The sequence below is a fragment of the Echiichthys vipera genome, assembly GCF_963691815.1.
Source record: "Echiichthys vipera genome assembly, chromosome: 4".
In the NCBI taxonomy this organism is placed as follows: Eukaryota; Metazoa; Chordata; class Actinopteri; order Perciformes; family Trachinidae; genus Echiichthys; species Echiichthys vipera.
The window spans coordinates 12947812-12975785 of NC_139829.1; the positions used below are offsets into that span (position 1 = coordinate 12947812).

Below are 27974 nucleotides of genomic sequence, written 5' to 3' on the forward strand. Positions count from 1 at the left end.
TAAGTGTGATACAAGATGGCCAACTAAAGCAGGTCACAGTAGGATATAGGGACGTACAACATATTATAGTTTATCAGCACAATATCAGAAATGGCTAGGTCAATGTATGTGCAATAATCAAAATCGGAGCTGCCTCCAGGTAGCCTACAAGGGATCGAGTCCTCATCAGCAATAGTTAGTTACCCATCGCATACAGGTGAGCACATGAATGCATGAATCATACATTAATAACCTAATTGTATGCATTATTAATGATGATCAAGATACAGAAAAATAGAAATGCACGGCGAAAATAGAATATTGTCGATATTTTATTGAAACCAACCGACATTTCACAATTCATGTTTAAGGGGAGCTCATGTCATTTTAAGAGGAGCCAAGCTCCTTCTGGCTCCCCTCTAGTTTGCATGCTGTTCCTTGGTGATGTCATCCTAAACACAGCATTTCAAAAAGAGTGAAACTTTCAGAGTAAAATGTTGGCCAGCTTGTTCTGAAAAAGCTATGAGTAAACATTATAACACTGCATGTATTACTTGTCACTACCTTAAGCTTATAAGACTCTCTGCTGTCAGAATCTCCATCCTTGTTGTCCATGACCCCAAAGCACCTTAAAAAGTGCCCACTTGCTACTTAAGTCATGTTAAATCCTGAAATACAGATTATTAAATTGAATCTTTCACAATGACAGTACCTCCTTCTCCTCCGACACAAAGAGCAGCGATGACTTGAAGATGAAGTGACACGGAAACCATCCATCACCATGACAACTGAGATGAAGATTCTAAAAGACAACAGTGCCATCACCGCGACAACTGGTCTTAATTTGTCAGTAATGACACACATCAAAATCATCCTGGCACAAATCCTACAGCTGACTTGCTGAACATAAAACAGTGGCCACAGTGTGATGTTACTGGATTTTGCTGTTTATTATTTCATATGTACACAGACATATTGCCCAGTACAAACAAGTCCTGGCTTTGCTCAAACAAAACATAAACCAACATAAACCTCATGTACTCTTATGTGAAGGATACATGTTTTGTGCGTTATTTTTTTTGTGTGCGCTTGTGTGGTTCAAGGGAAATATACATTCTTTATATTTACACACGGATAAATATACACTTTACAAAGTTTCGAGACACTCAAACTCTTGCACTTTTGCATACAGCTGGGTACATGACACTGGATTATAGTACACTGTCTTAGTGTGGGGATAGATTCAAACTCAAACAGAATACATAGCTTCACCAACCCCAACAATTCTCAGCTTCAGTGAACATGTTCTTGGGCCATTTCCGCCTGCATACAAGTCACTGTGAAATTTGACTAAATTCCTGAAAATAATGTGCGTATATGTGTGAAAGTCACTTAATCAAAAAAAACAAACATCTTGCTTTTGAGGTCCTAACATTTTTGGATGTAGAAGCAAGCATAAAAAAGCAGTTGCCAACATCAGAGGTATCTGAACCTAAAATCAACACGTTAAGATAGTTTTGGCTACACAGATTTCAATAAAACCTTCCTCTAAGCTTGAATATGCATACTTGGGCTTCACAAGGGTGTATGCAAGTGGTCTGCGGGATGAGCAGTGACAGGAACGCAGGCATGTCCACATCTCGGATTGCCTCATGTCAGACTTCCTCTTCAACATTCAGTCTCTCAGTCTTTAAGGGTGGAGCAGGAGGGGTGCGGGAGGACGGAGGCTCCATGACGCTCAGATGTTGAAGCTTTCTCCACAGCCACATGTGCCCTTTATGTTCGGATTGTTGAAGACAAATTCACTGGACAGCTTCGACTCCACAAAGTCCATCTCAGTTCCCAGAAGAGTCAGCTGAGCCTTCTTCTCTATGAATACCCTCACACCTGCAAGAGAGCCACAGTAGAGCCGTCACTACTCCCAAATTCAAACCTTGTGGGCAAAACTTAGCCAGAATGTTGTGGGTTTGATTATACATTGCCAACAGTGAAACAGCCCGTCAAAAATTCGTCAAAAATGTATTTTTATTAAAGACACTATGTGTAGAATTTGAACATTTCCAACTTTTGCACACTTGAGTGGTAGTATCAAACTAGAATTACCACCTTACATCCACCAACAGGTTTATCCATAATACACGTAGTTCAGTATCCAACCAAATGTTTCCCCTTCTGTCCTGAGATATGTCGCTGAATAGTTGCCAGAAAAGCATTTTTTGCAGAACATTATGATGTCATACCTTTTGGATATAAAAGGTCATCACTTTATTTTATCCCATTGCACACAACAATAACAAAAAGCTTACCATCTTGCAGCACTTCCTCATCAGATTTGCCTTTCTCCTTAGTGTAGTCCAGTGTGTAGGTCATTCCATTACAGCCACGCGTTCTCACTCCGACCTTCAAACCGATCTATGAAGAGCCAGACAGCCATAGCCATTCAGTGTCATTTACAACAGTACTACTGTAAGGAGTACTGAACTAACTCTGTACCAAAGTTACAGAAATGGTCAGACAGAAAAAAAAAAGAATACATTGTGGAATAATAGATGTTGTGCGGTATAATGTTTGACCTGCTAGATATAACTAAAAAAATTCCTGACAGCATTTATTACATGTAAATATTTAAATTTAATTTCAAGATATATTTTGTCAAAACAGACTTGAATTTAGCAATGAAAACCCATAGCAGATGCGTATAAATTATTTTGACAGGAATCCAATGTATTGAAAATTCTCAAAACAACACAGGACCCTGTTGCCATTACATAAGATGTAGAGCAACATTGTTTGATGATATGATGTTTCAGGTACTCACATATTCCGGCTTCTCCTGCAACAAAAACCTGATCTTGTTCACAGCTGCTGGAGTCTAAAGAAACACAACAGATTGAAGATAGAAGGTTACTAAATATATATTGGACTCAGATGGAAGCAGTGTATTTTGGCAAAACTGTGACTGTTTCGAGCTCACTGGGCAAAAGAAATAACTGAAAAACAAACTATGGTGCTGAACTGGTTTAAGTTCCCATGGCTGTTTTGATACTTTACCCCCCACCATGAGAAGTTTCTGTTGCAGGAGCTAAAACTTCAACTGGTCTGAAATGAGTAAATACTTACAGCATAATGAAATAACCTGCAGCTCCTGCTAAAATTGAGTGTTTGTAGGTGCACGAAAGAGGGATCACAGCATGTGGGCTCATGTGGAGGTATTTGGGAGACTGAGGTGAACAACATTAGCCACAGGCTAATCCCTTAAAGCTGGTTTGTTCACCTTAACGTGTAGCCGCTGATGCCAAATGTGCAGTACATCCTGAATGTGTCAATGCTCGGAGTTGTTTAATGACTATACTGTCATACAAGGGTAATCTCCAAAACTTTATTTGTAGGTGTCTGTGAAGAGTAGAGTTAATAGAAATACAAGTATTTTGCACGGGATATTCAATTCTTATTTATTTTACTCTTAAACTTTATTTCATTCATAAAGGGTAGGATAATCCCATACATTCTGCAGCTTATTGGGCTACGGTCATATTTAATGCATCATTTGGTAGCATTTTGGTTGGGCCTTATTATTTTTAGTCCCTGACAGGTAAAGAAAGTAACTGAAGCCGAACCTATTAATGTGGAGGCGTGTGACCCCCAGGGGTTCGTGGCACTCTTCCAAGGGCGGTGCATGAAATGTTTTAGATTTATTTAAATTATCATGATATAAAAATGTGCATTTATTTTTTGTTTTTTCCAAAAGGCTTCATAGTTAAACTAATACTAATTTAATTTTGAAGTATATAATAGTTCATTGATTACTTTGTAATTTATAACTCTTAGGACCTACAAATATGTTTAATACATGTATAATATCTTAATAATACTTTTCCCATGTGTTGTTCTTTTGCATAACTATGACTACAGATGTGTAAAAAAAATCAAAACAAAACAAATAAGAGTTCTCAGGTTACAAAACACACACTGAGGGAGAGTGACGTTATTCTTTGCTCTCTCCACTATATCTTTACATAACGCTTAGTTTGTTGCTACATTAATGTTCTGGATATCAAGTATAACATCTTAAATACCATCTGCTTTAATGGAAAATCATCTGCAGTTGCCCGCCTCAGTGTTGAGGGGCTACCTTTATCAGCTCGAGCCACCATACCATTATCTTGCAACAGCACCAACTGAGCCAGTCAGGCTGGTATTAGCCACGTTATTGTCCCGCCCTTACTAACAAAGCATGACCTTAGTCTGCTTTGACAGCTTGCTACACTGAGAATATATTTAGTTTGCATCAATATCACATTGAGTTATTTTCCACCATCTTATTTCATGGTATGCTTTCCTCTGTTAAAGACAGCTAGGAGTAAATAGTGTTGTTGTAACCATTTTTCTATACAAATGTGTTGAGTCCCTTCACTCTACATCACTGAAGTAGTTTTAGTAGCTTGCATTTACAATCCTGCAGCTCGTACCTGTTGATTAAGGCAGTTTTAACGTTAGTGTTGATTTTTAAAATGTGATAGAGGATTAACTTAGTGTTACCCTTAATACCCTTATTATGGTTTAATCATTTCTTTAGTTAATTATTTTCCCAAACTCCACCAACCATTTTTTAAATGTTACTTAACAAGTATATTACAAATACAGTTTATAATCAGATATAATATAATACACAATATATTCATATCAAATATATAATATAAATTCTTGCATATGTATTTAATTCAATCAAAATTATAAACGTATTGGTATGTTCAAGTATAATATATATATATATATATATATATATATAAATAAATATTCTTATAGAATTTAAAAATAAATAAAAACAAAACAATATAAAATAGAATCAAAATCTGGATATTGAGAAAGAATAAATAATAATTGAATAAATGATCGAAATAAATAAACAAACAAACAATGATAGTCAGACCCCTTCGTCCCTGTACCCTGGGAGAATCATTGTCTCCTTTTTTAACTACCGTAACGTTACAGTCAACTGTCGCTGTTGAGGAGCAGAGCAGAGATGGCACATCAACATAAACTTACCAAAGAGCTTAGTTTAGCAAGGCTTTAAGGTTAGCATGCTAGCCTTAAAGGTCTATGCTAGCTCAGCCCAGGACAGTTAGCGTCATAATCTTATAACCCAATACTACTTGTATAACCGCCCTTGTGTGCACATCAAATAAGATAAGCTCATCAACACGATGAAAGATGTAATGTTACGAAAGCCCCGTAAAAATAGGAACCGAGTTGTATCGAGTGCAACGACTAGCTTAGCTAACTCCAACTGTTAGATCACGTAACGTTGACGCTACATAACGGCCGCTCGGTATTAACGTCGTACTTTGTGTATTAACTTAACACATAACGTTACTGGACGGGCAGAAAGGTGTTTTCCGTGAGTTTATAACCACAGCGTAATAACATACCAGTGTCAGTGCGGCTCTTGTAGGCAGTATCTTCCTTTTGCTGACCGCTCGGACGGTCGCTCGCACCATGGAAGCAGACATGTTGCTTCTGTTAATATCATAACATTGAACTGCGCAAGCGCGAAAGAAAAATTGGCGACCGCCCAAAGAAAGAAGGCGTTCAATGATTGGATAATATCATGACGGACAGGCTCCTCAGCCAATGGGCTCACGGATAAACCTACAAAATGGGAACACCTTATCTTGTTATGTAACGTAGTTCTAAGTACCATAAGTACCCTAAAAACATTAAAAACGTTGTGATAAGTCATGTGTGCCTATGTAGGAATACTCGTGAAGATCGTATTCACGTCTAATTTATTACTTTGAAAAAAAAAAACTTTACTCAGGTTTGGATTTTTCCAGCGTTGTTGGTCAAACTCTGAAAAACCCTGTTTCCAATGTCAAAGAAGTTTCACGGTACTGGACTATTATCCCTAACTGTATGATGTGCGACTGTGATAACTTCACACGAGTCCAGTTTCTTAGCAGTTGTTTATTGGCTAAAATGTATTATGCAAGGACAAAGAAGTGGGTGAAGAAATCAAAATAGTTAACCAGCCACCCATAATTTGTTCTCAGTTGAAGTCGCACATCCCTAATTAATCTGTGTTTTATAAATGCAGTTTAATCACAAACATTGTTTTCAATAAAACAACAACAACAAGAGTGGGGTTTTATTTCAGTTTAATTAATTATTTGAGACAAAATGGATTGCAAGCCAACCTTTCCTGGCAGGATCAGGGTTCCTTAATAAAACTAAACCTCCCATTTGAGTCGAAAAAAATAAATGCAATTAAGCTGGTATTAAAACAAAGCTACTTTAAAATGAGAAATTTGATTACAATACCACCAACAACACTTTTTTTGTTGATAAAAACTCAGCTATATATTTGGACAACAATAAAGCCAGCCAGTCCATCTTCAAAGTTGAATGATAAGCAGGTCTTGGAGACATTAACTAGCAGCAACATAATTAAGGGGTGTGTACCCTCACACAGTGCAGCTACCAATCTGTGGCACCATTACAACAAAAATGAAGCCTTTGTGGCAAATAAATACAATTATTTCTTCACTGAACTAACTGAGATTACCTCTAGTAAGTGATAACAGTGTTTGCAGCAGTGTACACAGCTGGACCAGTGACTTTTTCAAACCCATACCAGAGTGAAAGCATGAACTTTTTTAAACCAAATGTTCTTGCACTAATAACACTTCCTAGCACGTGTGGAGACACATACAGGTCAGGGTTAGCCGTTTTACTGTCCTTCTGTTCACACCAAAAGGCAGTTGAGGGGCAGTATGCATCTATGGAATAGGGATGGATCAGCAGTCTCAAATAATAAAACTATGATCCTGAAAAATATCTACAAGGTGGTTTCTCTAACACAGAGACACACAAAAGTACTGTGGGTACAGCTGCTTTCAAGGCTGAAGGAGAGACGGACTGATGGACGTCAGTGCAGAGGACAAATTAACAAGGACTTAAAAGAGACTTGATTTAAAAAATAAAAAATAAAGGATCTGAGCCATTACGTACACTGCCAGACAACATTTTCTGAACAACCTATAGTGTAATTTTTTTTTGAAAACATAACTGGAAATTTATCCTAAAAACCTTGCAATTATAAAATAGGGACTATCGAACTGATACCAAGTGACTTCTTGGTTTAAACAGCCTTTATCTTGATTACTCTAACTGACTTCAAGTCAGTTTAAAAGTAGCAGACAACACACCACACACCATTGGCATGTCCATTTGTCTTACAACTGTAGCGCACTTAGTCTGTGAGGACAGTTGAGCCAATATATCAAAAAGTGCTAGCATCAAGTATAAGACAAATATAGCATGTCTGCAAAATACACCTTATTATGGTGATCAAGATTGAAGCTATTAACTACTAGTCATGGAAGAGACTGAGTACTTTTTCTAATTTAAGAATGTAATGCATATAAAAAAAAAAACTTGACTGGCAGTGCAGGTAAACAAAGACATGAGGTGCATGCATAATGGCTTCTGTTGTTAAAATGAAAGCTTTAAAAAGCTCCTCTGAGGAGGAGAGCTTTAGGTTGGGAAAACACATAAAAAGGCCCTAATTGGCTTCAAGTCGAGGCGTCCTGGCTTTGGCTTTTAACGGGCTTCCATTGGCCCAATAGTCCCATTCAGATTCAATGGTTTCTGGACTTTGAGATGCTGTTTGCCTAGACATGAGTAGAACCTCGTGGTTTGTGTAGCCACAGCTGCTTCTCATTCCACTGGGCTCTTCCTGTGACCAGAGCGACCCAAATTTCGGGAGGCTAAACTACCTGAAATAAACCAGAATGCATTTGTCAACATTTACTCCAAAACATATTTTCAACCTGCACACTTAAAATGTAAAAAAAACCCATCTCATCAGGTAAAATGACAAGAGGGCAGACTGCCTTATCCTGATAAACTGACTGCCGTATATGCTTTATTTTCTGCTTTATTTGCACAAAACCATTTCAGGTTACAAATATGATCACAGATTATCATCTTGGATTATATAGAAAACAGAAAAAAACAGAAGCAAAATGCTAAACATTATCAGCAAACATGCGATCCTGAGTCCAGAGAAAGATGGAAGAATCTGTTGCAAACATTTCTTGCTCTCATTCTCTCTCCTCACCAGCCCTAAGACAAGACAGTTGCCCCGAAATGTAGAAACAAGAAAGATGGTCAACTGTTTTTACTGAGACTATTTCTTGTTATTCCACACTGACAATGAGTAGCTGAAAAATTGATTGCATAAAAAGGCAGGGGCACTCCAAGCCAACGGTCGCCCTAGTTTTGGGGTGTGTCTTGCACAGTTGGCACTAGTCAGAGAAGATAAATGGAGTGAGGAGTGTAAACAAACAGCTAAAGTCAAGAGGCTATGAGATTGAAACACTTTTTTTTGGTCATTAGTTCTATTGTTCGTCTGTGCACTATGAATATGATTTGTTCTTTAAAAATCTGGTTGTGTTGTTAACATGCTTACTGGCTTACTGCTGTAGCTGCTTGGGCCAAGCTGTCAGTCCTCCGGTTTCCCTTTTTGAATGATGAATACAGACTATCACTGCCTGCTGATTAGGAGAGTTACTTCCTCTCTTGCGGGCACACAGCGAATATGCTCGTTCGCCGTCGGCTGTAGTCTTTGTGGTGTGTTCAAGTGCCACTTTTTGGATGAGACCCAGGCAACGTAAGAGTCTGCCTACATTGCATTAGTTGTTTTAAGTCTACTTGGTGTATCCCTTCCTTAAGAATTTTCAAATTGAAGCCAAAAAAAAAAAAAAAGGATAGTAAATTTACATACCTGCTTGTGGACTTAAGATCACATTTTGTTGCTTTCGCTTCTTCTCTTCTTGTATAGTTGAACCCTGAACAGAGAAAGATAAACGGGGCAAATGTAGCTGTGCATATAAGCTGTCTACCAAATCATCAGTAAATCATTTTAATAGAATTTTTTTGATTGATTGTCACAAAACTGAGCTCATACCTGTCTCTCCTTTTCTCTTAAATTCCTCAAGTGGGCTGAAGAGGCAGATGAAAAGCCTTCCATCTTTACGTTACCTGCCAAATGATAATTAAAAAAGGAGGCAAGGAGTCAGTTGCTTTCTCCCTTTTAATCTTGAAGAATAGCCTCAATGCATAACAATATATTCTACTTTTTTTGAATGCAGCAGAAGTGACAACTGACAGCTCTACTATGGACTTAAAATAAATATTTTGCATTGTCTTAATGCCATTTGGAAAAAAAATAGCTAATACTGTGTGTACAGTACCTGCAGGGCTTCTGTACAGCTGACAGTCCTTCTTGATGTGAGTACTTGATCCACACAGGTAGCAGCAACGCACCTCCAGTGAATCCCTTTTCCTCCAGTGCTCACCCTTGTGTCTGACCTGATCCTCTGCAGAGTCTCGCAGGTACTCTGCCCTTTTCTCTGAGTCCCGTCTGTGTTTGGACCTGGGCCAAAATTATGCACAATATGATACAAACATGTAGCTTGATAGGTGGTGGAGATAAACTTTTATAAATACTGTAACAGATTCAGACATGTAATGTGATTATACCTACTTCTTACGCATGGGGCAGTCTTTCATGAAATGGCCGATCTTGCCACAGATGCGGCAACATCGGTCATTGGGAGCCACTTCTCCCTCAGTGAGGACTTCAGGATCGAAGAAATACTCCTGGAACAGATAAAGACAAATCACAGTTTTAATGCTTGGATAAAGCCACCACAATACGTAAATATGGTGTTTACACAGCAAACACTAACCATCTGACTGGGGTACATGGGAGGAAAGGCTTTAACTGGTGTTCCAAACACTGTTCTGCCATTGATGAATGCCTTCATGATGAAGTTAGTCACTGTTTTGATGACGAAAAAGACAAGAAAATATTAGACAAGACACCAGAGACAAAGGTAATGAGACAATAGAAGATGCAAACAGCAATAATCATACTTTTCCTGGACAGACCAGCCCCAAGATTATGATTCAGATCGAATGGATCTGGCATATGAACAGAGAAGAGAAAGCAACAGAAATTAACAATCAAGAATATTTCACAGCAGTCAGTCACCAAAAACAATACTAATCATTAACAGTGATGTGAATTTATTGAACCAGATAGACAGCAGAATGTAATAATGATTCCCAAAGTGCCAAAATAATTTTAAACAGGCTGTGTTGTTGGATAAGTTGATACCAGGACAACAATTTGTTTCATCAACCTAGTGGAATAACACTTATATGCGTCTGTGTATAAGAATATCCATTGGTCTTTTTATATGACAAGCTACACAAGCTGACCTTCAATGACAATGTATTTGGACGTCCACTGCTTGTTGAAGGTGGTGAGGCGACTGTGCAGACGGATACAGACAACATGCTCTCTGAAGTCAAAGTCCTCAGTATAAAAGCGGAGCAGGCCAAGCCACAGCTCTCCCACCGTCTCAGTGTTCTTCCCATACTGTGGCCAGAGACTGGGCTGCAGGTGGAAGAAGACAAGATGTATTCAGAAGGTGTGACATTCAGGGCACTAAAATCGTTACAGGACGCTCAGAATATGCAAAAACACAAAATACTCACAAGTGTTTTTAAATCATCAAAGAAGTACACGTTCCAGCCATCAACTAGCACCTCCGGCTTCTTTCCATCATAAATCTGCAACAAAAAGATTAATAAGTCAGAAAATTTACAGATTCTTGGATATAGACGAATCCGGTGAGCCGTTTGTGTGTTTCACCATCTGGTGGGGCCGCCATTATTGTGGCAGTATGCACACGCTTGAATGGTAGTCAGTATACTTTTTCTACTTTTACCTGTACTTTTTAGTGCAGCATTACTTTTGACAATGCTTTCTAAGAAGTTGGGAAGAACCTGTGCAATTCTCTGCTGCTCAAAGAGCAGCGGGAAACTTCAACTTTGAAAAAAAACTGAATGCAATCTACACAAACCTCTACATCAGTGCCCGTCTGAGGCCGTACTGTCTACATTGATTCCCTGACCGTGCAGATGTTCACCAGAAGTGGATCAAGAATATTAACAGACACAGCAACACTGCAGCATTTTGGTTAACACTCATCAATCTCACAATGAATAGCATTGGGCTGCCTAGCTTCACACAGTGAAAAAGTAATGTCAGCTTAGCCAACACTGCTTAGCTAGCTCACGTAAGACATCTCTATCAGGCTGCTGTGGTTGCACAGAGTAAATTAACTCAATGTGGTGTTATTGTGAAATATAACACAAGTTGCTCTAACTAAAGCATCCTAATGACCACAATGTAAACATCAAGTAGCTGAGTTAATCAGTGATGGAGGTAAATAATTACAAGTACTCTTCATGAGGTAAAGGTTTGTGATGGTTGTAGAAAAGGTTCACTTATGACAACTCCCATTCAAATACGCACATACTGGAGGGTGATGCCACCGCAGCAATGGAGGCCTGTGCAATATCTTCCTCATAGGTCCAAAAAGTCCCACAATCGGGTGGCATAAGTTGTTTTATTATCACTCTGTCATAAGGTTTTAACCTTTTATTTTTACTGGCATGTTATCTGTACCTCTTGCAGCACAGGGATAACTGGTGGGTTTCTCTGCTGGAGAAAGAACAGCACCATGAGGGTGTAAGCATAGGATGAGAGGCTCCCACGTGAGGCATCCCCAATGTCACACATCTGTAATGGGACAAAAATTAATGCTGGTAACACAGTGGTAAAGTATAACAACACATGACAGTGGAGATATACAAAGACACACTGAGTGTCTTAGGCACACTCACCTTGGCGAAAACCTTCATGACGTAACAGAGGATCTTTACTCTTCTGTCGATGGCAGCATACGAAGCTAGCAGGTGTGTGTTGTGCAGTGCCTGCAAAAAGAAAAAGGTTTTAAAGAATGTCAAACATGATAAGTGATTCAATAGCAAGGCTGGGACAAATGACAGAGGCAGACTATCCTACCAGAGTGTTGTAGAGGCTAATGTCTCCCTCCAGGCCTGTGCGAACATGATAGAACTTCACGATCGGCACTTTTGCTGTGGTGATGGGCAGGATGTTCTTCAGACCTGGTGACAGGGTGCAGATGTGGAAACTGGTTAAAAAGGATGCAGTGATATTTTCAAACAAAATTGAATACCTAGCATAAACAAAATATTGCTTGATAAATAATAATATTTAAAACCTCCTGTGAGCGACTGAAAGTACAAGAATCACAAATGTTGTGTTATACAGTTGTGTCAGCTCGAATTATTATTAAAACAGAACTTAAAGAGACGTTTTTCCTTATCTGAGCTGAGGGTGTGCTACTTTATGCTGCACAGATTGTGATCTTGGGCTACATGAATCCAACTGCCTTGACTTTTTACTAACCTGGGTGTTTCCTCAGCATTCTCGCCAAGCTTTCAATAATGCTGATGCAGTCAACATCCTGTGGAAGAAATTTATAAACCTAATAAATTACATTTTATAGAATAATGATTGCAATGAATCACACTAACACATTACCGATAACTTCAAATGCCTCATAACTTGATTAAATCATCAATTATTGTAGCCAAAAACATACCAACACAACTTCTGTTTCTCGTTTATATCAATCCATCAATAAATAAACAAACTAGATTCCTAGAAGTTTCTTAATTAAGAATTTGGTCATGTTGTTTAACTTAAATGGCTGACAAAAATTGCATCTCTGTACTTTGCAGTAGGTTAAATCCATAACTTACATCTATGGTATCCTGCCCTTCCAGCACCATACAGATGTCTAGGTCACTCTGTCTGAAGCCAAAGCCATTTTTGGATGATCCAAACAGTTGTAGCCGAGCTCCTGTCCATCATTAAAACATGATTTGTCAATTTCATCGTAAGCGTGCACTGCATTCTAACATCTAAATGGTTTATGGGCAGGTCAATAAAATACAATATCACGCTAGTTTAAGTTTAGAAAGACTTAAAAGATGCTAAGATGGTGATTTTACTTCACCAGCAAACTGTCGTCTGACGAAGGTCTCCAGGTCTTGAAGGATGTGCTCTCTTACACCAACTTCCAGTTCATCCGGGGCGAAGTCAGCTAAAAAGGAAACCAGACACCGTAAAAGTTGACCAAAACTTTATTTTACGGATTTCACTGAACTGTAAAGATATGAGGCTGACTGAGAGGATGCCATTGGTAAGAGATGGGAATATGCATGCACCTCTTCATCTCTGCTGTACGCTGCTGGTGCGTGATGTATGTTGAGTGAAAATACTTTATGATTAAGTAACTTAACTGGCACAAAATCTACCGAGGGTTCAGTTACTGCTGTACAAGTAACACTAAGGTCATTAGCTCAACCCTTTTCACACACATTACGACTCATGCAGAACCACGCAGAAAGATTGTGGCATGTGCAAGGAATTTTAAAAAACTTGCCTCATTAATTACCATTCTCTACTGTACTTGTAATTTTCTCTCAAGTAAGAACAATATTCCCAAGTGGTTGAGACTGCTCATATGAGTGAGGTACAGGTGGAAAAACACTTTGGAATTTGGATTTAAATGTTACCAAATCAATTTTTATTTATTTGTTCGATTACCAACAGCTGCATCATGGTCTTCATGCAAATCTGTCCAGGTGAACATACTCTGTTTTAATGCTTCAAAGTGTAAAGTCCCCTGCTGCATCCCCTTCAACCTCTACTTTCAAGCAATTAACTACTTAGTCTCGTCTAAATTGTTGACATATATATCCATGTCAGACCAATCTATTTACTGCTCTGTTCATGCCATTGAAAGCTGCAACTGACAGTGATACATTTGCTAGGTTTTCCCCAGCAAATTATATTAGACAGTGGGATTTGAAGCTCCATGTTGTTTTTTACTCTTTAGAAACATTTATTTCCTTATATAGAAATTTGAGGGTGTATCTTGGGCTGATTAAAACACACCTACTCAGGAACAGGTGGCCTTCATCAAGCTGAAATTAACAATTTACAACAATGCTGTCCAATTACGATGGCTGAATCCCACATTGTAATCATCTCTAAATACTTATGCGATCACATAATACTCACTGTAGCACTGCTCACAGACTTTGTTGACGACACTGAGAAACTCTGGTGTTATTGTGGGCAAAGGTTCCAGCTGCACCTTCTTGAAATCCTCCGGACAGTCTTTCTTCAGATGTCCATCACGCTTGCACAAACTGCACACAACCATGTGTGACTAAAGAAAGTGAGAGTTTAAGATGCAGCTTATTTGCAATTTTCTTGTCTAGTTTAACTTCTACTAACCTACAACCCAAAATTAAAAACCCCAAACTGTTTTTAAATGTTCACTTAAGTTTGAAATGTATGCATTTCTTTTCTCACATATTATGGTTAGGACCCTTACTTTCCAGAGAATTATTCATAAATCCTGTATGTAAAGTGAAAACAAACATATGGCTACACTTACCTTGCCTCTGGTGAAAGCTTGCCTGGTGAACTCATAAGATCGTCTCTTCTGTTGGTTTTTATTTTCTGGGCCTTCATCCTTAGTTGTATCTTTCACAGGTAGAGGTGAGAGACTTACAGGTGCCAACTCCAACTCTTCCTCCTCTTCCTCCTCCATTGAACCAGGTGTGTCCAAATCTGGACCCTCCTCATCAGACAAAAGCTCCTCCCCTGAGATCTCGTCCACTGGGAAAATCTCATCATCCTCTGTGGTGAAGCTGTCCAAGTGATGTCTGTTATGAGTGTCCACATCAATATCCTCGTCCTCCTCATCCTCAGAGAGACTGCTTTTGCCCAAATCCACCTTTTCCTTCTCTCTGTCTTCATCTGATTCACTATATTCTTCAACTTCCTCCTCTTCCTCAATAATGCAATCAGAGTCTTCAGGGCCATTTTCTACCGATTTAGGTTGATTTGTATGTTGTGACTGAACGCTGAGCTTACTTAAATCTGGAAGGCATGCAGTCTCTTCATTCAAAGCCTCTGCCCCTTGAACAGCTCCACGCTGTGCCATTGTCTTGTGATTAGCAGCTGGCGTGTTGAGTGGGAGTGCAAAGTACTTGTATGTGGATTTGAGGCAGTGAACAATGTACTCGTACATTTGCTGGCTGTTCAATGTGCGGGCCACATTTCTCTTCACAGCAAATGGGTCTGAACACAGAAACAGATACGTTACTTAAACCATATAACAGTTACTAATCCCTTCATGTATTCATAAATGTAGATTACTGTATATTCATTTAAAAAGCTAATAGATATATGGTACACTAACACATCTAAGGTTTGGTACCATCTGGATTCAGTATAACAAAATCCAAAAATACCCATCTACCAAAATAACATTTCTATTAATGGCTATAATTGGACTCTGAAAATTGAAATGCTAAAGTAGCATTTTATTTCATTGCTGCTTGTTTATTTCAACCTGTGAATTAGCATAACTCCACTAGTGATTTTCCCAGTACCCAAAAGCAAAATTCTTGAAATTTTGACTGTAAAAAGGAAAGTTTCGGACCCTCCACAGCGATGCGTTTCTTTGGCCAGTCTTTCATCTCTCTGGAGAGGACAGCATTGGTCCGCACACTGATAACATTGTCAGACAAGTTGTATTCCAGCGAGTAGAAGCGAAGCATTTCCACCCAAAGAAGCCCAACTTCCACAGGCAGGTGAGGGCTCTGAAACACCAGCGGTACCTGCAATGTTAAAGTATAAACTGTAAGGAGCTAGTATGATAGTGGATTAAAAAGACCATATTATGCATACCTTTGCTCCTCTACTAAACTACACAGTTCCCAAAAGCATTCCAAACCGTTTTGCTGTATTTGAGTCGCCCAACTCATTTTTCCTGTTCCCTGGTTAAACAACAAGATCATTATTTTCTTCAGAAACTATTTTCTGTGTTTTGGTTGCCTGGTTTATTTTAAGTGATGAATTATGACATGACTTTTTTTTTTTACTGTGGTGAAACAAAATGAATACATCTGATGAAGAAAAAGCACATTTATCATAAAAATGCCAATCACTGCCAAAAATAAGAAACCTACACACTTTCTTATTGGACAAAAAACTACATTAGTGTCTCAATGACTACCTTTCCCCTCGTGCAGGAGCCGTCGGCTGACTGTTCTTTGGAGGAAGGGGTGTAGGCCCAGTGTAAATGTCCATCCTCTGTATGAGTGAGATTGTAGTCTGACAGCTTGCTGAGTGAAAATACCTTAATCCAAAAACAGATGATTAGATTAGTTTCAACCTAGTTCCAATGCTGAAATTACTGTCTAATTTATTTAAGACTCAAGATGAAAAGAACAACACACCTCTTGTTTCAGGTAGGTTGGCAAGAGGGCCTCTTTGCGCTGTTGTAGGAAGTAGATAACCATGAGGGCGAAGCTATACGGTGGAAGCCCACCTTCCTCTGCACGGTCAATCACACAGATCTAAGCCAGAAGCAGGAACAACACATTTTAAAAACTAAATGTGATGTTCTACCTGCAACAAAAGGGTCTCGACTGGAAACATACCTGGGCCCAGCGTCTGAGACCCAAAACCAGTGGGAGGAGGAGAGGCTCCCGACAGGATAGAGCAGAAAGATAGGTGGTGGTTTGGAATGCGTTTTCATTCCCTGCACTCACTTTGCACATCAGACCACTGTTGAGAAAACAGTTTCAGTTTACTGCTCTTGTGCATGTGGAAATGTAAACCTGATATGAGCAATCACTTTTTTTTAGAAAACCCATTCTGGTACTTCAATAATTCCTTGATTAATGATCATCCTGAAATTCTCAAAAGATCATTTCAGAGTTTCTCTGAATCACAGTTTGATTCATAAATTGGACATGCAAATAATCGGGTAAACATAACAACTGTGGGAGGTACCCACCTCTTTTTCTCCTTGCAGATGACCACAGGTACCCTGGCATGAAAATCAGCTTCCATATCAACAAAAATAGCTGAGGACACAACAAGATATGTTGAATTTAAAGCTTTCATGCCAGTCAATAGGGAAAAAAATCTTGCGGTTCAGTGAATAAAGAGGTGACTCACGGCTCACGGAGAGGCTCTCCTTGACCAACAACAAGACGTCTGGCTGATGCATCTGTGAATACATTCCATTTCAAAGTCTTTATACAACAAACATTAAAAAGGACAATATGTGGCTTGTCTTACAAAACATAATAACCACAAAACACCTTTAAGGATTCTAACAAATGCAAATAATAATAATAATAATAATAATAATAATAATAGGAAATAAGCTGCCAACCATTAGGTCATAACTGTCCCTTTTTCTACTTAAAGATTGTCATAAAGTCATACTGGTAGGAATGAATATCTGTCTTATAAATATCCTGTAAAGCAAAGCTGCTTATGCTGCATCTATTTTTTCCTGAGGTGTGGGTGTCCTTAACAAAATGTGAGAAAATCCAATTAAAAGCGGTGTAAAAAAACAAAAACAGATTCCCACTATCGGACTCACACTGGGCTACTCACGTGAGGTGGATACTGAATATCAATGTTGACATCAGAATCCTTAAATCCAAACTTGGTGCAAGATGACCCATATAGCCTGAGTCGGATCTCTACAGGTAAGAGAAAGACATATGGAATAATTTTATTTACATTAGAACATAAAGACAGCAAGTTTGATACAAAACAATATCCCCATCAGGATGTTTCTGTTACCATACCAATATTTCATCCTACGATGACTTACCAGGCAGGACGGACAGAAGGAGGTCTTGCATCATGGAGACAACACATTGTCTTGACTCAACATCCTGGTCATTCAACCCATGTTCCAGGACAACAGCCTCTAGTACAGCACTCACTGCATGGGTCTGCTCTGGACCAGGAGGCAGAATCTCAGTCAGCATCACCTGCTCTTGCCTCTCCTACAAACACACACAAGCAAATAGGGGTTAACACAATTTTTAATGCATTAAGACTATAACTGCACAATGACAGAATATTAGCAACATCTCTCTAAAAATGTTGTCTGCATGTTTTTTTGCATGATAAGGCTATATTTCTTACCCTGGCCCTCTTCTTGTGCCGTTTGTCTCTGATATGTCTGTAAGCGTCAGACACAGACTCCAGCAGAACATCACACAGAGCGCAGGTGTAAAGTGCATCAGGGTTGTTGTGGGACCTCTGAACCAATGGAAAAAAAGGACAGACATGAGATAACAGCTGAAATAATTACCCTGTTATTAATCTTCTTAACTCATCTGTACCTTATAAACATCAAATACACTGAAAGGACTCTAAAGAAAGAATGCTTTGTCAGATTTAACTACTCTAAAAAGACTCAAAAGCAAATTAGGGCTGCAACTAACGATTATTACCATTATTGATTAATGTGCAGATTATTTCTCCATTAAAGTTTTTTTTTTATAAAACATCCGAAAACTGTGAATGACGTCCAACACAATGTTCTAGACCCAGAGCACTAAAGGTCGTGTTTTGTCTGACCAACATATAAATATGCACATGGCTGTATATTATGGCGTACCACACAGGCAGCCTTTACCTTCTTCAGGCTGTAGATTTCCTCTCTGTTAAGCCGCCTCTCTGCCTGCCGTAGGCTTTGCAGCTCTTTAGCTGAGAGTGTGGACTCGTCAATCATAGGGCCCCTGTTCTCTTCAGCATAAGCTTTATTCTTGTTTCTGTTTCTCCGTCTTCTCCCTTTGAAAGAACGAAATACATGTGTCAAAAATGAGATGAATATGCTTTCGTGGAGACGGTAATGTGTATATGTAATGTGTGTATGTCATGGATGATGGAGTAGAGCCAGTTCTTAAAATCAGACTCAAGCTAGATTTTAATATACAGTACATCACTTTGATCAGGATCCAAGTTGTAGGCAAGTAAAGAATCATGGTGCCCCTCCCCCCCATTTCTAAGGTGTCCATTGAGACTTCAGTCTAAGGCAGACTGCTTTAAAAAAAATGTAAGTGGGGATTCCACACTTTCCCCAGAGTCTGATTTCCAAATCCTCACCTGATTTATGAGCACTGCCATCAGAGTCCTCTCTCCCTCCCTGCTCCCTGTCCTCCCTTGGACTTTCTCCCTGGTTATTCCTCCACCAGTGCGAGCGCTCTCTCCAGTTATCTTCACGACCCCCACCACTGTTCTCAGAACCTTGGGACCACCGGGGGTCATCCTTCTGGGAGGGGCTGTGACCACCTCTGAATCCACCGGGGGAATAACTCTGGGGCCCCGGTCTTCCCTTGTTGGGACTGGCCCGGTAGGGCCCGCCATGGTTCTTGCCCTGCTGACCTCCCTCTGATCTGTAGTTCTGTCCACGACCCTGGTCTGGGATCCTCCAGCTTTCTGCCCGCTCTGCTCCTGCTGCCCTCTCCCAGCCACCTTGCCTAGCCCGATAAGGCCTGCCAAAGTTTTCCATGGTTCACTTTTTCTAAAACTGCAGGATGAAATGAACCAGTTAATATTGAAATAGCCCTCATGTAATCATAACATCCTTGCCACAAACTGTATGCCAGGGGTCATCTGCCAAACTGTTGACATTGGAAGATGCCAATTATTTTGAGAATACATTTTCATTGGATGCAACTGCTCACAGCTTTCACAGCTCGTCGTGTAAGTCATACCGGACTGTTACACAACTTTGCAGCTAAATCAAACACAGCTACAATTTGAACTTGAATTGTGTCATATTAGCCCTAAACTGCGTAACATCTTGTTTTGACTTCTGCAAACTTAGGTTAACCGTTAACAGGCTTTTATTGGCTGTGAAGGTTGACAGTTCCAAACCGAAAATCTGTCCCGTGGAAACACCAACGTTAACACTGATGCTTCTCGTGTTACCAAACCTATCACTAATATAGCATGACCGTAACATGAATTTAAGTGTATGCACGGCTGTAAAATTAACCAGCGATTTAAGTTACCTGGCAACTTGTAACGCTAGCTGACTTTAGGGGCTTGTTATTGCACGGTGTTAGCAGCTAACGTTAGCCAACTAGACTCTGCAGTCTGATTCGCCTCTGAGGTTACATCTTCCTCTTCCTCGAGTTAACGGCGTAACTTTATCACGCAAGTAGCTAACACACAATCAACAGAGTGGTGTTGGTCATTTCATTTTACGTTAGCTAACTTGTCACATACAGCCCAACAAGCTAGCATTACTGTTAGCTATTCCTATTTATTAGCTAACTAGCTAGGACACCTAGCAACAGCGACCGTTAGCTCTCGAGCTAGCGACAGCTAACGTTGCTGCTTATTACAGTTTTTTTTCAAGCTGCAACGGCGACAAATGCAGCTATCAAACACATGTGAAGGATAAGTATAATTAAATCATTTAAAATACCTTTTGTACGGATGCAGAGGGCATACTTGAAGCCTTGTTCAGGTCTGACTTGGCATGATCGCTCGCCTCTCACTTGAGTTTGAAAGATGACGTAGTTATGTCTGTTTTCTAGTCGTCAGTTAAAGCCCCGCCCATCTCAGGACAGGTCCTTCTGGTTTTAATATTCACTCCATTTTATTCACTTATTTGTATTTTGTGTTATTTATTCATTAAAATAGTTTATATTCTGAATGAATTTATTTTTTGATACAAAAATATATCAATACGTTTATAATGGTTGATTCAAATAAAAGGAAATAGCCATATAGTCTACTCTTTCAAGCATTGCACTATAATTCATCACATTTCACATGTTTATCACATGTGTAAATATAAGTATTCTAAGTATATATTTATTTATTTAGGCCTATTTATTTTTGTCTCATGAAATAAACCGGCAGACAGCAAAAGCCAGGCTAGCCATATGGTTCAAGGTTTAGGTTTAGTTAATTACATGGGACAAGGGATTGTTTAGCCTCGGTTGCCCGGGCGACGGGAGAAAGGTGCGCTGCTGGAGCGGGGAAGACCCCGGGAAAACTGACGTAGCCAGACGGAACTCCCCTCACCCTCTCGCCACCCATATGCAGACCCGGCCTCAGTAATACACGGTTAGCGGAGGCTCCAGGGAGAGGTAGCCTACAGGAGATGGTGTCATTTGTGAATGGTGAATGTGGCTCCCTGGCTGTTTACAAACGGAGACGGACAACTGGCGCATCTACTCCAACAGAAGCGCGCACAACTGCCCAGCAGACTGCCCGGCACAGAAAGCAAACACTCATGTCCAAGTTGAGTGACTCTGGTTTTGAGGAAGACTTGGGATCCTCCCCGATTTCATCTCCGGCTGGGAAAGATGTGTCCCCGCTCCGTTCAGACGAGCCTCCTGCAGGGCAACTGTCTAACTGGTACCTCCAGTACGGTGACATCGGTTTCAAGATCCAGAGGGAGAAAGAGGCGCAGTTTCATTCCTGCAGAAGCTTGGCACGCCAACCACAGGTAGGCTTTAACACCTTATGCACCCTTAGATCAGGTGTATTACAATGAAATGTAGCTGGATGGAAACCACATTAGGTCAATAGGCTGTATGAAAATACGAAGGGTAATTTATTAAACATCTTGTATGAATTCGTTTAAGCTATGTGCCTTACAATATTTAACCTACTTTTCACAGTTTGCATTAACTAAGAGTTAAGGTCATCTAAACTGGCTCATTTGTACATCTGACTTTAATGGTAATATATTTCTAATTAGACTAATTAGATTCTCCAGCATGGATGATCCTTTCCTAACTATTCATATTTCACCTTCTACCTCTCAGTATCTCTGCATGATGTTGTCAATAACATTCAACAGTCTCCTGAAGTCTTGCCATTGTGGAACTTAAGAAACCGAATGCATGAATACTTTGGGGTCACTAAAATCCTAATAATCCATATCAAGCTAACTGTGCTGCTTATTCTAATGGAGTGTGTGTTTACTTGCAGCTCACTGCAGAGGCCCGGTGTAAGCTCGTCAGCTGGCTCATCCCTGTACACAAACATTTCCGTCTGTCCTTTGAGTGCTGCTGCCTGGCGGTGAATATCATGGACAGGTTCATGGCATCCACACCTGTGGCTGCTGACTGTTTCCAGCTACTGGGTGTCACTGCAGTCCTCCTAGCCAGCAAACAAGTGCGTCTTTGAGTGTTTTAATGCTCGATGAAGAGATTTGCATGTTTAAATTATAATTTGTAACTCACTTCATTTATCTGTATCGCCCAGGTGGAGGTGTGCTCACCGCGGATCAGCCATCTTTTGTCATTGTGCTGTGATGCCTTCACGAAGGAGCAGCTCTGTAACCTGGAGAGTCTCATCCTCCTCCGTCTCAACTTCCACCTCGCTGCACCTACCCTGGCCTTTTTCCTGGACTATTACAACAACCGCATTGAGGCTGCACAGCTTGAGGCTGAGTACACAGGTGGTGACAGGTTTACAAAAATGAATTCAGACTCAAAAAGACCAGGACAGTGGGGCAGCCTTGCACGAAAGGTGTGCGAGTTGAGTCTTGCGGACTATGCTTTCAACAAATACCCACCATCTCTGACTGCTAGCTGTGCACTGACGATAGCCAAAGAGTTACTGAAACCTGAACAAGGGCTTGTCGAGAATGCAGCCATCCAGTCAAAAGAAGACCAGTGGGGCAGTTTTGTGCAGGAACTATATACCCAACCATCTGAGGACCCTGAGCTTTCTGAGGCAGTAAAGGTTGACTTCCTGTCTGTGAGTCAGGGGAGCTACAACCACAATCTGGCCCAGGAATGCAAGGACAACCTGAGGCTGTTGGTGTCATTAAACCAGGAGACATTGGAAGTGATGTCTACCATGTGACTACAAGTGTGCCACCATTCAGATGTCAGCAATATACCAATTTCTCCTCCACTTTGGGGGGTTTATTCTTGGGGTTATTTAAAGGTGATGTTCAGAAGTCTGGTGTTAATGCAAACTCATCAACCTCTTAGACGTCGTTAATCAAACTGAATGAATGTTTTACAACTGAGCATAGTATTTTACTATTGTTTATCAATGAAGTACATTAATATATTCTGTTTATTTAATGCATTCTAAATAAAAGTCATTATTTACTGTGTATGCACTGTCTTGCTGCAAGTTTACAAGATATGTTACTGTTGCAATCTCTTTAATGAAGGACCTGGAAAAGTGTACTGTAATTAATTGATTGTTTTTATTGTTAAATAAATGATCCGTAAATGAATTTATGTTGGTCTCTGAATGGATAAATAAATGTGAAGCCCTAATAATAACTCTTTTATCTTAAACAAGTCTGTCCATGTGTCAGTCAAGAATAGTATGGCAGTGTGATATTTGATTGCAATAATCAAATGTAGTAATCATTGCACTATTGTACTGCCTACTCAGTAGGTTTGTAGAGTACTGGTATAGTATGTAAGCACGTGTAGATGAATATGTGTATATTCACCACACATACTGTATATGAGCCAATGTATGTAGGTTGTGTATGCATGTTGGATATGTGTGTTGTTAAATTGTTACCAGCTGTGACTAGCTGAGTAAATCTGCTGTTGTTTCCAGTTTGTGTGTGTGTGTGTGTGTGTGTGTGTGTGTGTGTGTGTGTGTGTGTGTGTGTGTGTGTGTGTGTGTGTGTGTGTGTGTGTGTGTGTGTGTGTGTGTGTGTGTGTGTGTGTGTGTGTGTGTTTGTGTGTGTGTGTGTGTGTGTGTTTGTGTGTGTCATCATGGCAAAATATGGTCCTGGAGACACCTACTGTAGCGGGAACTAACACAGAGGTGGTTTTGAGTATTCTGCCACGTGTTAACTGTATGTCAGTCCGTCTGTGGACAGATTTTGTTACTGCAATAGCGTCATCAATGCAATATACAGTCATAAAAAGTTACAGGTTTGTAGTCAAGATTAAAACGAAAGTGGAATTGGACATGATCCAAGTCAGCCCCCGCCCCCCTCCATTATGCCCCTGGTCTGACAATGTACAAGACAATGTACAATCATGAAACTTTACAGGTGTGTAGTTGAGGTCAAAATGAAAGGTTGAAGTCAAAGATGGGTATGGTCTGCTGATTGGGTGCTGCAGCTGGTTTGATCCCATAGTTTAGGAATGATGCTTGACTTAGAAGATTAGCCAATGAGCTAGATCCAAATAAAAATCAATTCAAATCACATGTCATGGAGACTGCATGAAATGAAGAAATCATACTGTTAGGCTAAATGCACAACCAATGTAACTGTTGGCCATGATGGCAGTTTTATCTGGATTGAATGGGTATGGCACTATAGCATAAAAGCTCACTATGGCATGCATGACTGCCCAGTTAGATTGCTAAAGAGTAGACTACAAAAATATAAGGTTATAGATTAAATGTGAGGTTATAGGCCCTCTTTAGGCATAATAGCAGAAATAAATACTCTTCTCTCAGTATAAGTGATTTATGTGGCTTAAAGGCTATTGTGGCTGTTTGCCCTGAGGTCAGCTTAGCCACATCTTTACTTACCGTTGCATCATTATGTACTGACCTGTGCCAACACAGCCTGGTCAATTGAGGGTCTTTCTCTGATAATCCATTACGCGTGGCATCTCGACCTGCTGACAAAGTGTCGACCACACAGGTGCATTCAGCGTTAAGGGTCAACTAGGCTTACTCTTGTTTGTTTACTAATAGGGGCATTTGTCAAGAGTGTTTACTGAGCTGTCTGCTGTAATTGCCCTTTTCCTTTTTCCACTTCGCTTTAAATGTGGCAACAGGCCTTGACCTAAAGATATTTTACGCACAGCTGAATCGAAATTACGCACTGAATGATATATTGTCATATGAAACAAAGCATTAGTCCTGACTGTACCAACGGGCTGGTCAGAAGACAAATAAGCTTAAGTGTTTGATTGTATTAAACAGACATGGTCGGGAGAAGCCATGTCAGGCTCTGTACATGCGACTCTGGCAGGGCGAAGGGAATATTTGGCCGCAGGCGGAGGGAGGGCAGGTCTGCTGCAGAGAGCACCAGCTGTAATGGCGCCGTTATGCGCGGTACCACTTTACACTTCAGAGCAGAAAACCGTTACTCTGCACCAATTTAATCTCCGAGGACGCTGTCACTCCCTGGAGACCAAAGAAGTGCATTTGATTGGGCCAAAACTATGAGGCCGCGGAATGGAGAGACACAGACCGGGAGAATTTCTTCTATATGAGCTCTAAATCAAACCTTGATCCTGCAGTCCTGCAGCCAAAACTGAGCTGATGAAGATGCAAAGAGACAGAAAGGTGTTTGGTGCTTTGTGCCCCAACCACATGGTCCAACAGGGGAGGAGAGCTGCAGGAAACAAAAAGGTATCTTTCTCTTCACAGTGATGCGCACAATGCAGTGCTGTATGCTGATGTTAACACACTTTTTTACCTGCAGGATAAACTGGTGCCAAGAAGCAGCAGTCCAGTGAATGTGTACGTTGGGTCCCCCTGCATCATTGAACAAGGTAACGCGTGCATAGGTATAAAGCCTTCGTGTGTAAATAAATACATTTCGAGGTTTGAATCATACATATAATTTTCTTGTGTTGTAGCGTTTTCAACAATTGCATGGGATGATTTGGAAGACCGTGCGTCTATGGTGAGACTGGAAAGAGACTCCTTTAACTCTCAGGTGAGACAAAACCCTCCTCAGAACAAGAAGGAAATGTCTTATTCTCATTGAGAAATCTCATATTTTTGTGACACCGGGTTTGTCAATGTAGATCTACCAGAGAGCGATAATGTGTTGGCAGATACGCGTCACTATAAGGTTGTTAATGTTTGACACGATGTGCTGGAATTCTGCACGAATGGGATTGTAGTTTACTCATGACACGCAGGCTACCGCTAATTGGCTGGACCTCCCAAGTTATGCTCACAAGGCAGCCTCTTTGGCACAGCTCACCGTGCGCCAAAATCACATTACGCGACGGCACACTTACTGAAATGACCACCAAGACATGTTCTGCCATACAGCCACATTACTCTGATTGGTCGTGGTGGGACTTTCAGGTTTGGGATAGTTATGATTTCTTTGTCAACTAAGTTTTTAATACATGTATGTCTTTTAATCGTCAATTTTACTCGCCCACAGGTAAATGAATCTGATGTAGACGACCAAGACTTTGGAGATTATGCGCTGGATTTCATGGCAGGTGAGTGAAGCAAAAGAAAAAACACCTATCATAATCATCATCATCATCATCATCATCATCATCATCATCATCATCATTGAGGAAATTGTTGTGTTTTGTTTCTTCTGTCAGATTCCCCTGCCACACTGGAGAGCAGTCTGTCTCCAGCTGAATTGATCCCGTTTCAGGGATGTGCCATACCTCTCCTCAACCCTCAGCGGTACTTCTCTTCAGAGGATAGTCTGGTTCATTCTTCCACAGAAGCAGGCAACCCATTTGCCCAAGATGGAGCTCCCTGGCAGGGCATTGCACAGTGCCAAGGCAGGATGTTGGGAGAATCCATGGAAACTAACACTCAGGTAGAGCCTCACTGGGAGATTATACACTGTTTTTTAACCTGCACTTCATGACTGTGGTGCACATAATAAGACAATATTCATATTTTATATGTCAGTGTTATCCAAGACATCCCAAAGCCCTGCTAATGATCTTTGAGAAATTAATTGACATGTTCGGACTCAGTCATGGCCCTTCTGTTGTGTTAAGACTTTGTACCTCCAAAAGCATACTCAGAAAAAGAACTGGTGTTTTTTTTGTACATGTAATCCAGTTTGGTTGGTGAAAGGTGGAGCTGGGGGTTGTCGTTACTGGTGCAATAGGGCTACTTTTGAAATAAGTTTGCATATTGAGTTAAGGCAGGATTCAAGATTCAGTTATTGTTACCTCCCAGTTGTACAAGTATAAGAGAGCAAACATATCTAGTTTGGGCTCCTGGACATTACAGCAGTATAACAATAAACACAGACAATAGAAAGACACTGAAAAAAACAGTGAAGTACAATACAACAAAATACAATGCAATAATCATATTGCAATATAAATATTGTGCATATGTGTGTAAATGTGCAAATGTTAATATGCATGACTGGGCTGTGTATGCCGTTGCATGTTTGTGTGTTTGTGTGAGTCATGGACAGACAGGCAACAGGTTGTTAGTGTCAGTTGTTCATAAGCCTGTTCGCCTGATGAAAAAAGCTTTCAGGACTCTCAGTCTGAGTAAAGTGTCTACTGTCAGTATGATTCAACAGATTTGTCTTTGTGTGTCAGCAGCTCCATGAGACTCTACAACGGAAACAGGAGGAGATTGATTCCCTTCAGGAGAGAAACATTCATCTCAGGCAGCTGGCGAGCCGTGCAAAGCACCTGGCCTCAGTGCTTGAAGTGAGTTCATACCAAATTTGTACACACAGTTTCATCCTGGATGCAATATATAACCTCTTATGCATGAGTTATCATGAATTAAATCTATTTCTGGTCTTCAGGAACTGATGACAGTCAGAGACCTACGGGAACCAGTGATGCCTTGTAGTGATAGAGCTGCACTGAGTCCCTGTAAGCGACAGCGAATGGATGAAGGTTATGAAACAGAGTCTTCTGATTCAGTGGAGGACATGCTGAGGGACGTCAGCACACGCTGCAACGCCGTCCTGCACAGCGCTGCCACTGGAACAAAACCACTGCAGGAAACAGAGACTATACGCATGTACGGTGCATTCTCAGGCCTACAGACTTCTATATCCAAAGACAGCAGCATGATGGTCGATGGAGCAGAGCCTGAAGAGAGCGACTCATCTTTCAAAACTTCTGTTAGAGAACACTGCACCATAAAGACTCAGGTGTTTCCTCACGGACATGCCTTCACCTCGAGGACTCAGCAAGGAGGATACCGCTTCCGCTGGCTTCCCAACCACAGCTGAAACGGAAGGGTTAGCAAATGTAAAAGTGGATCCATTAATGCTTCTTATTAAGGATTTGTAAGTGCCATACATCAAGACTGGAAGGAACTGTAGGAGGGACATGATTGTTAATGCCTAACTAATAATCTATAGTGAGATCTGTAAATGATTACATGATGTCTTCCTCAGGTAGCTTGTAAGCTAATCAGTCAGAGGAGATGCCTGACAAAGGAAATGATACTGCCACAGCTTTTTGTTTTCATTGTGTTTTTGTTTACT

General features: G+C 40.4%; 4 protein-coding genes across 4 annotated transcripts; 2 read left to right on the plus strand and 2 right to left on the minus strand.

The window, feature by feature from the left end:
* Nucleotides 1-903: 903 nt before the first annotated feature.
* Nucleotides 904-5496, minus strand: isca1 (iron-sulfur cluster assembly 1). The gene is made up of 4 exons (XM_083911967.1): nucleotides 5409-5496; nucleotides 2798-2851; nucleotides 2286-2391; nucleotides 904-1866 (listed from the first exon to the last, which is right to left on the minus strand). The coding sequence occupies exons 1-4, from the start codon at nucleotides 5487-5489 to the stop codon at nucleotides 1718-1720; spliced, it is 390 nt and encodes a 129-aa protein (XP_083768093.1). The 5' UTR covers nucleotides 5490-5496; the 3' UTR covers nucleotides 904-1717.
* A 621-nt stretch (nucleotides 5497-6117) lies between these two features.
* On the minus strand, nucleotides 6118-20330 carry tut7 (terminal uridylyl transferase 7). The gene is made up of 29 exons (XM_083911664.1): nucleotides 20259-20330; nucleotides 18929-19352; nucleotides 18459-18613; nucleotides 17963-18079; nucleotides 17643-17820; nucleotides 17420-17508; nucleotides 16973-17024; nucleotides 16809-16878; nucleotides 16450-16576; nucleotides 16246-16365; nucleotides 16023-16145; nucleotides 15447-15624; nucleotides 14394-15082; nucleotides 14012-14162; nucleotides 12942-13028; nucleotides 12685-12785; nucleotides 12329-12386; nucleotides 11921-12024; nucleotides 11740-11829; nucleotides 11522-11635; nucleotides 10546-10620; nucleotides 10267-10444; nucleotides 9919-9966; nucleotides 9732-9823; nucleotides 9527-9642; nucleotides 9234-9415; nucleotides 8948-9021; nucleotides 8765-8828; nucleotides 6118-7754 (listed from the first exon to the last, which is right to left on the minus strand). Exons 2-29 carry the CDS (start codon nucleotides 19332-19334, stop codon nucleotides 7696-7698), a joined length of 3897 nt encoding a protein of 1298 aa, XP_083767790.1. The 5' UTR covers nucleotides 19335-19352; nucleotides 20259-20330; the 3' UTR covers nucleotides 6118-7695.
* Nucleotides 20331-20942: 612 nt separating this feature from the next.
* ccno (cyclin O) lies at nucleotides 20943-22660 on the plus strand (the record flags this gene model as incomplete). Its single annotated transcript, XM_083911786.1, has 3 exons — nucleotides 20943-21290; nucleotides 21779-21964; nucleotides 22055-22660. The coding sequence occupies 3 exons, from the start codon at nucleotides 20943-20945 to the stop codon at nucleotides 22658-22660; spliced, it is 1140 nt and encodes a 379-aa protein (XP_083767912.1).
* A 2057-nt stretch (nucleotides 22661-24717) lies between these two features.
* On the plus strand, nucleotides 24718-27716 carry LOC310945928 (multicilin-like; the record flags this gene model as incomplete). Its single annotated transcript, XM_083912190.1, has 8 exons — nucleotides 24718-24803; nucleotides 25036-25147; nucleotides 25221-25290; nucleotides 25378-25457; nucleotides 25920-25980; nucleotides 26092-26318; nucleotides 27070-27180; nucleotides 27282-27716. 8 exons carry the CDS (start codon nucleotides 24718-24720, stop codon nucleotides 27714-27716), a joined length of 1182 nt encoding a protein of 393 aa, XP_083768316.1.
* Nucleotides 27717-27974: the final 258 nt, after the last annotated feature.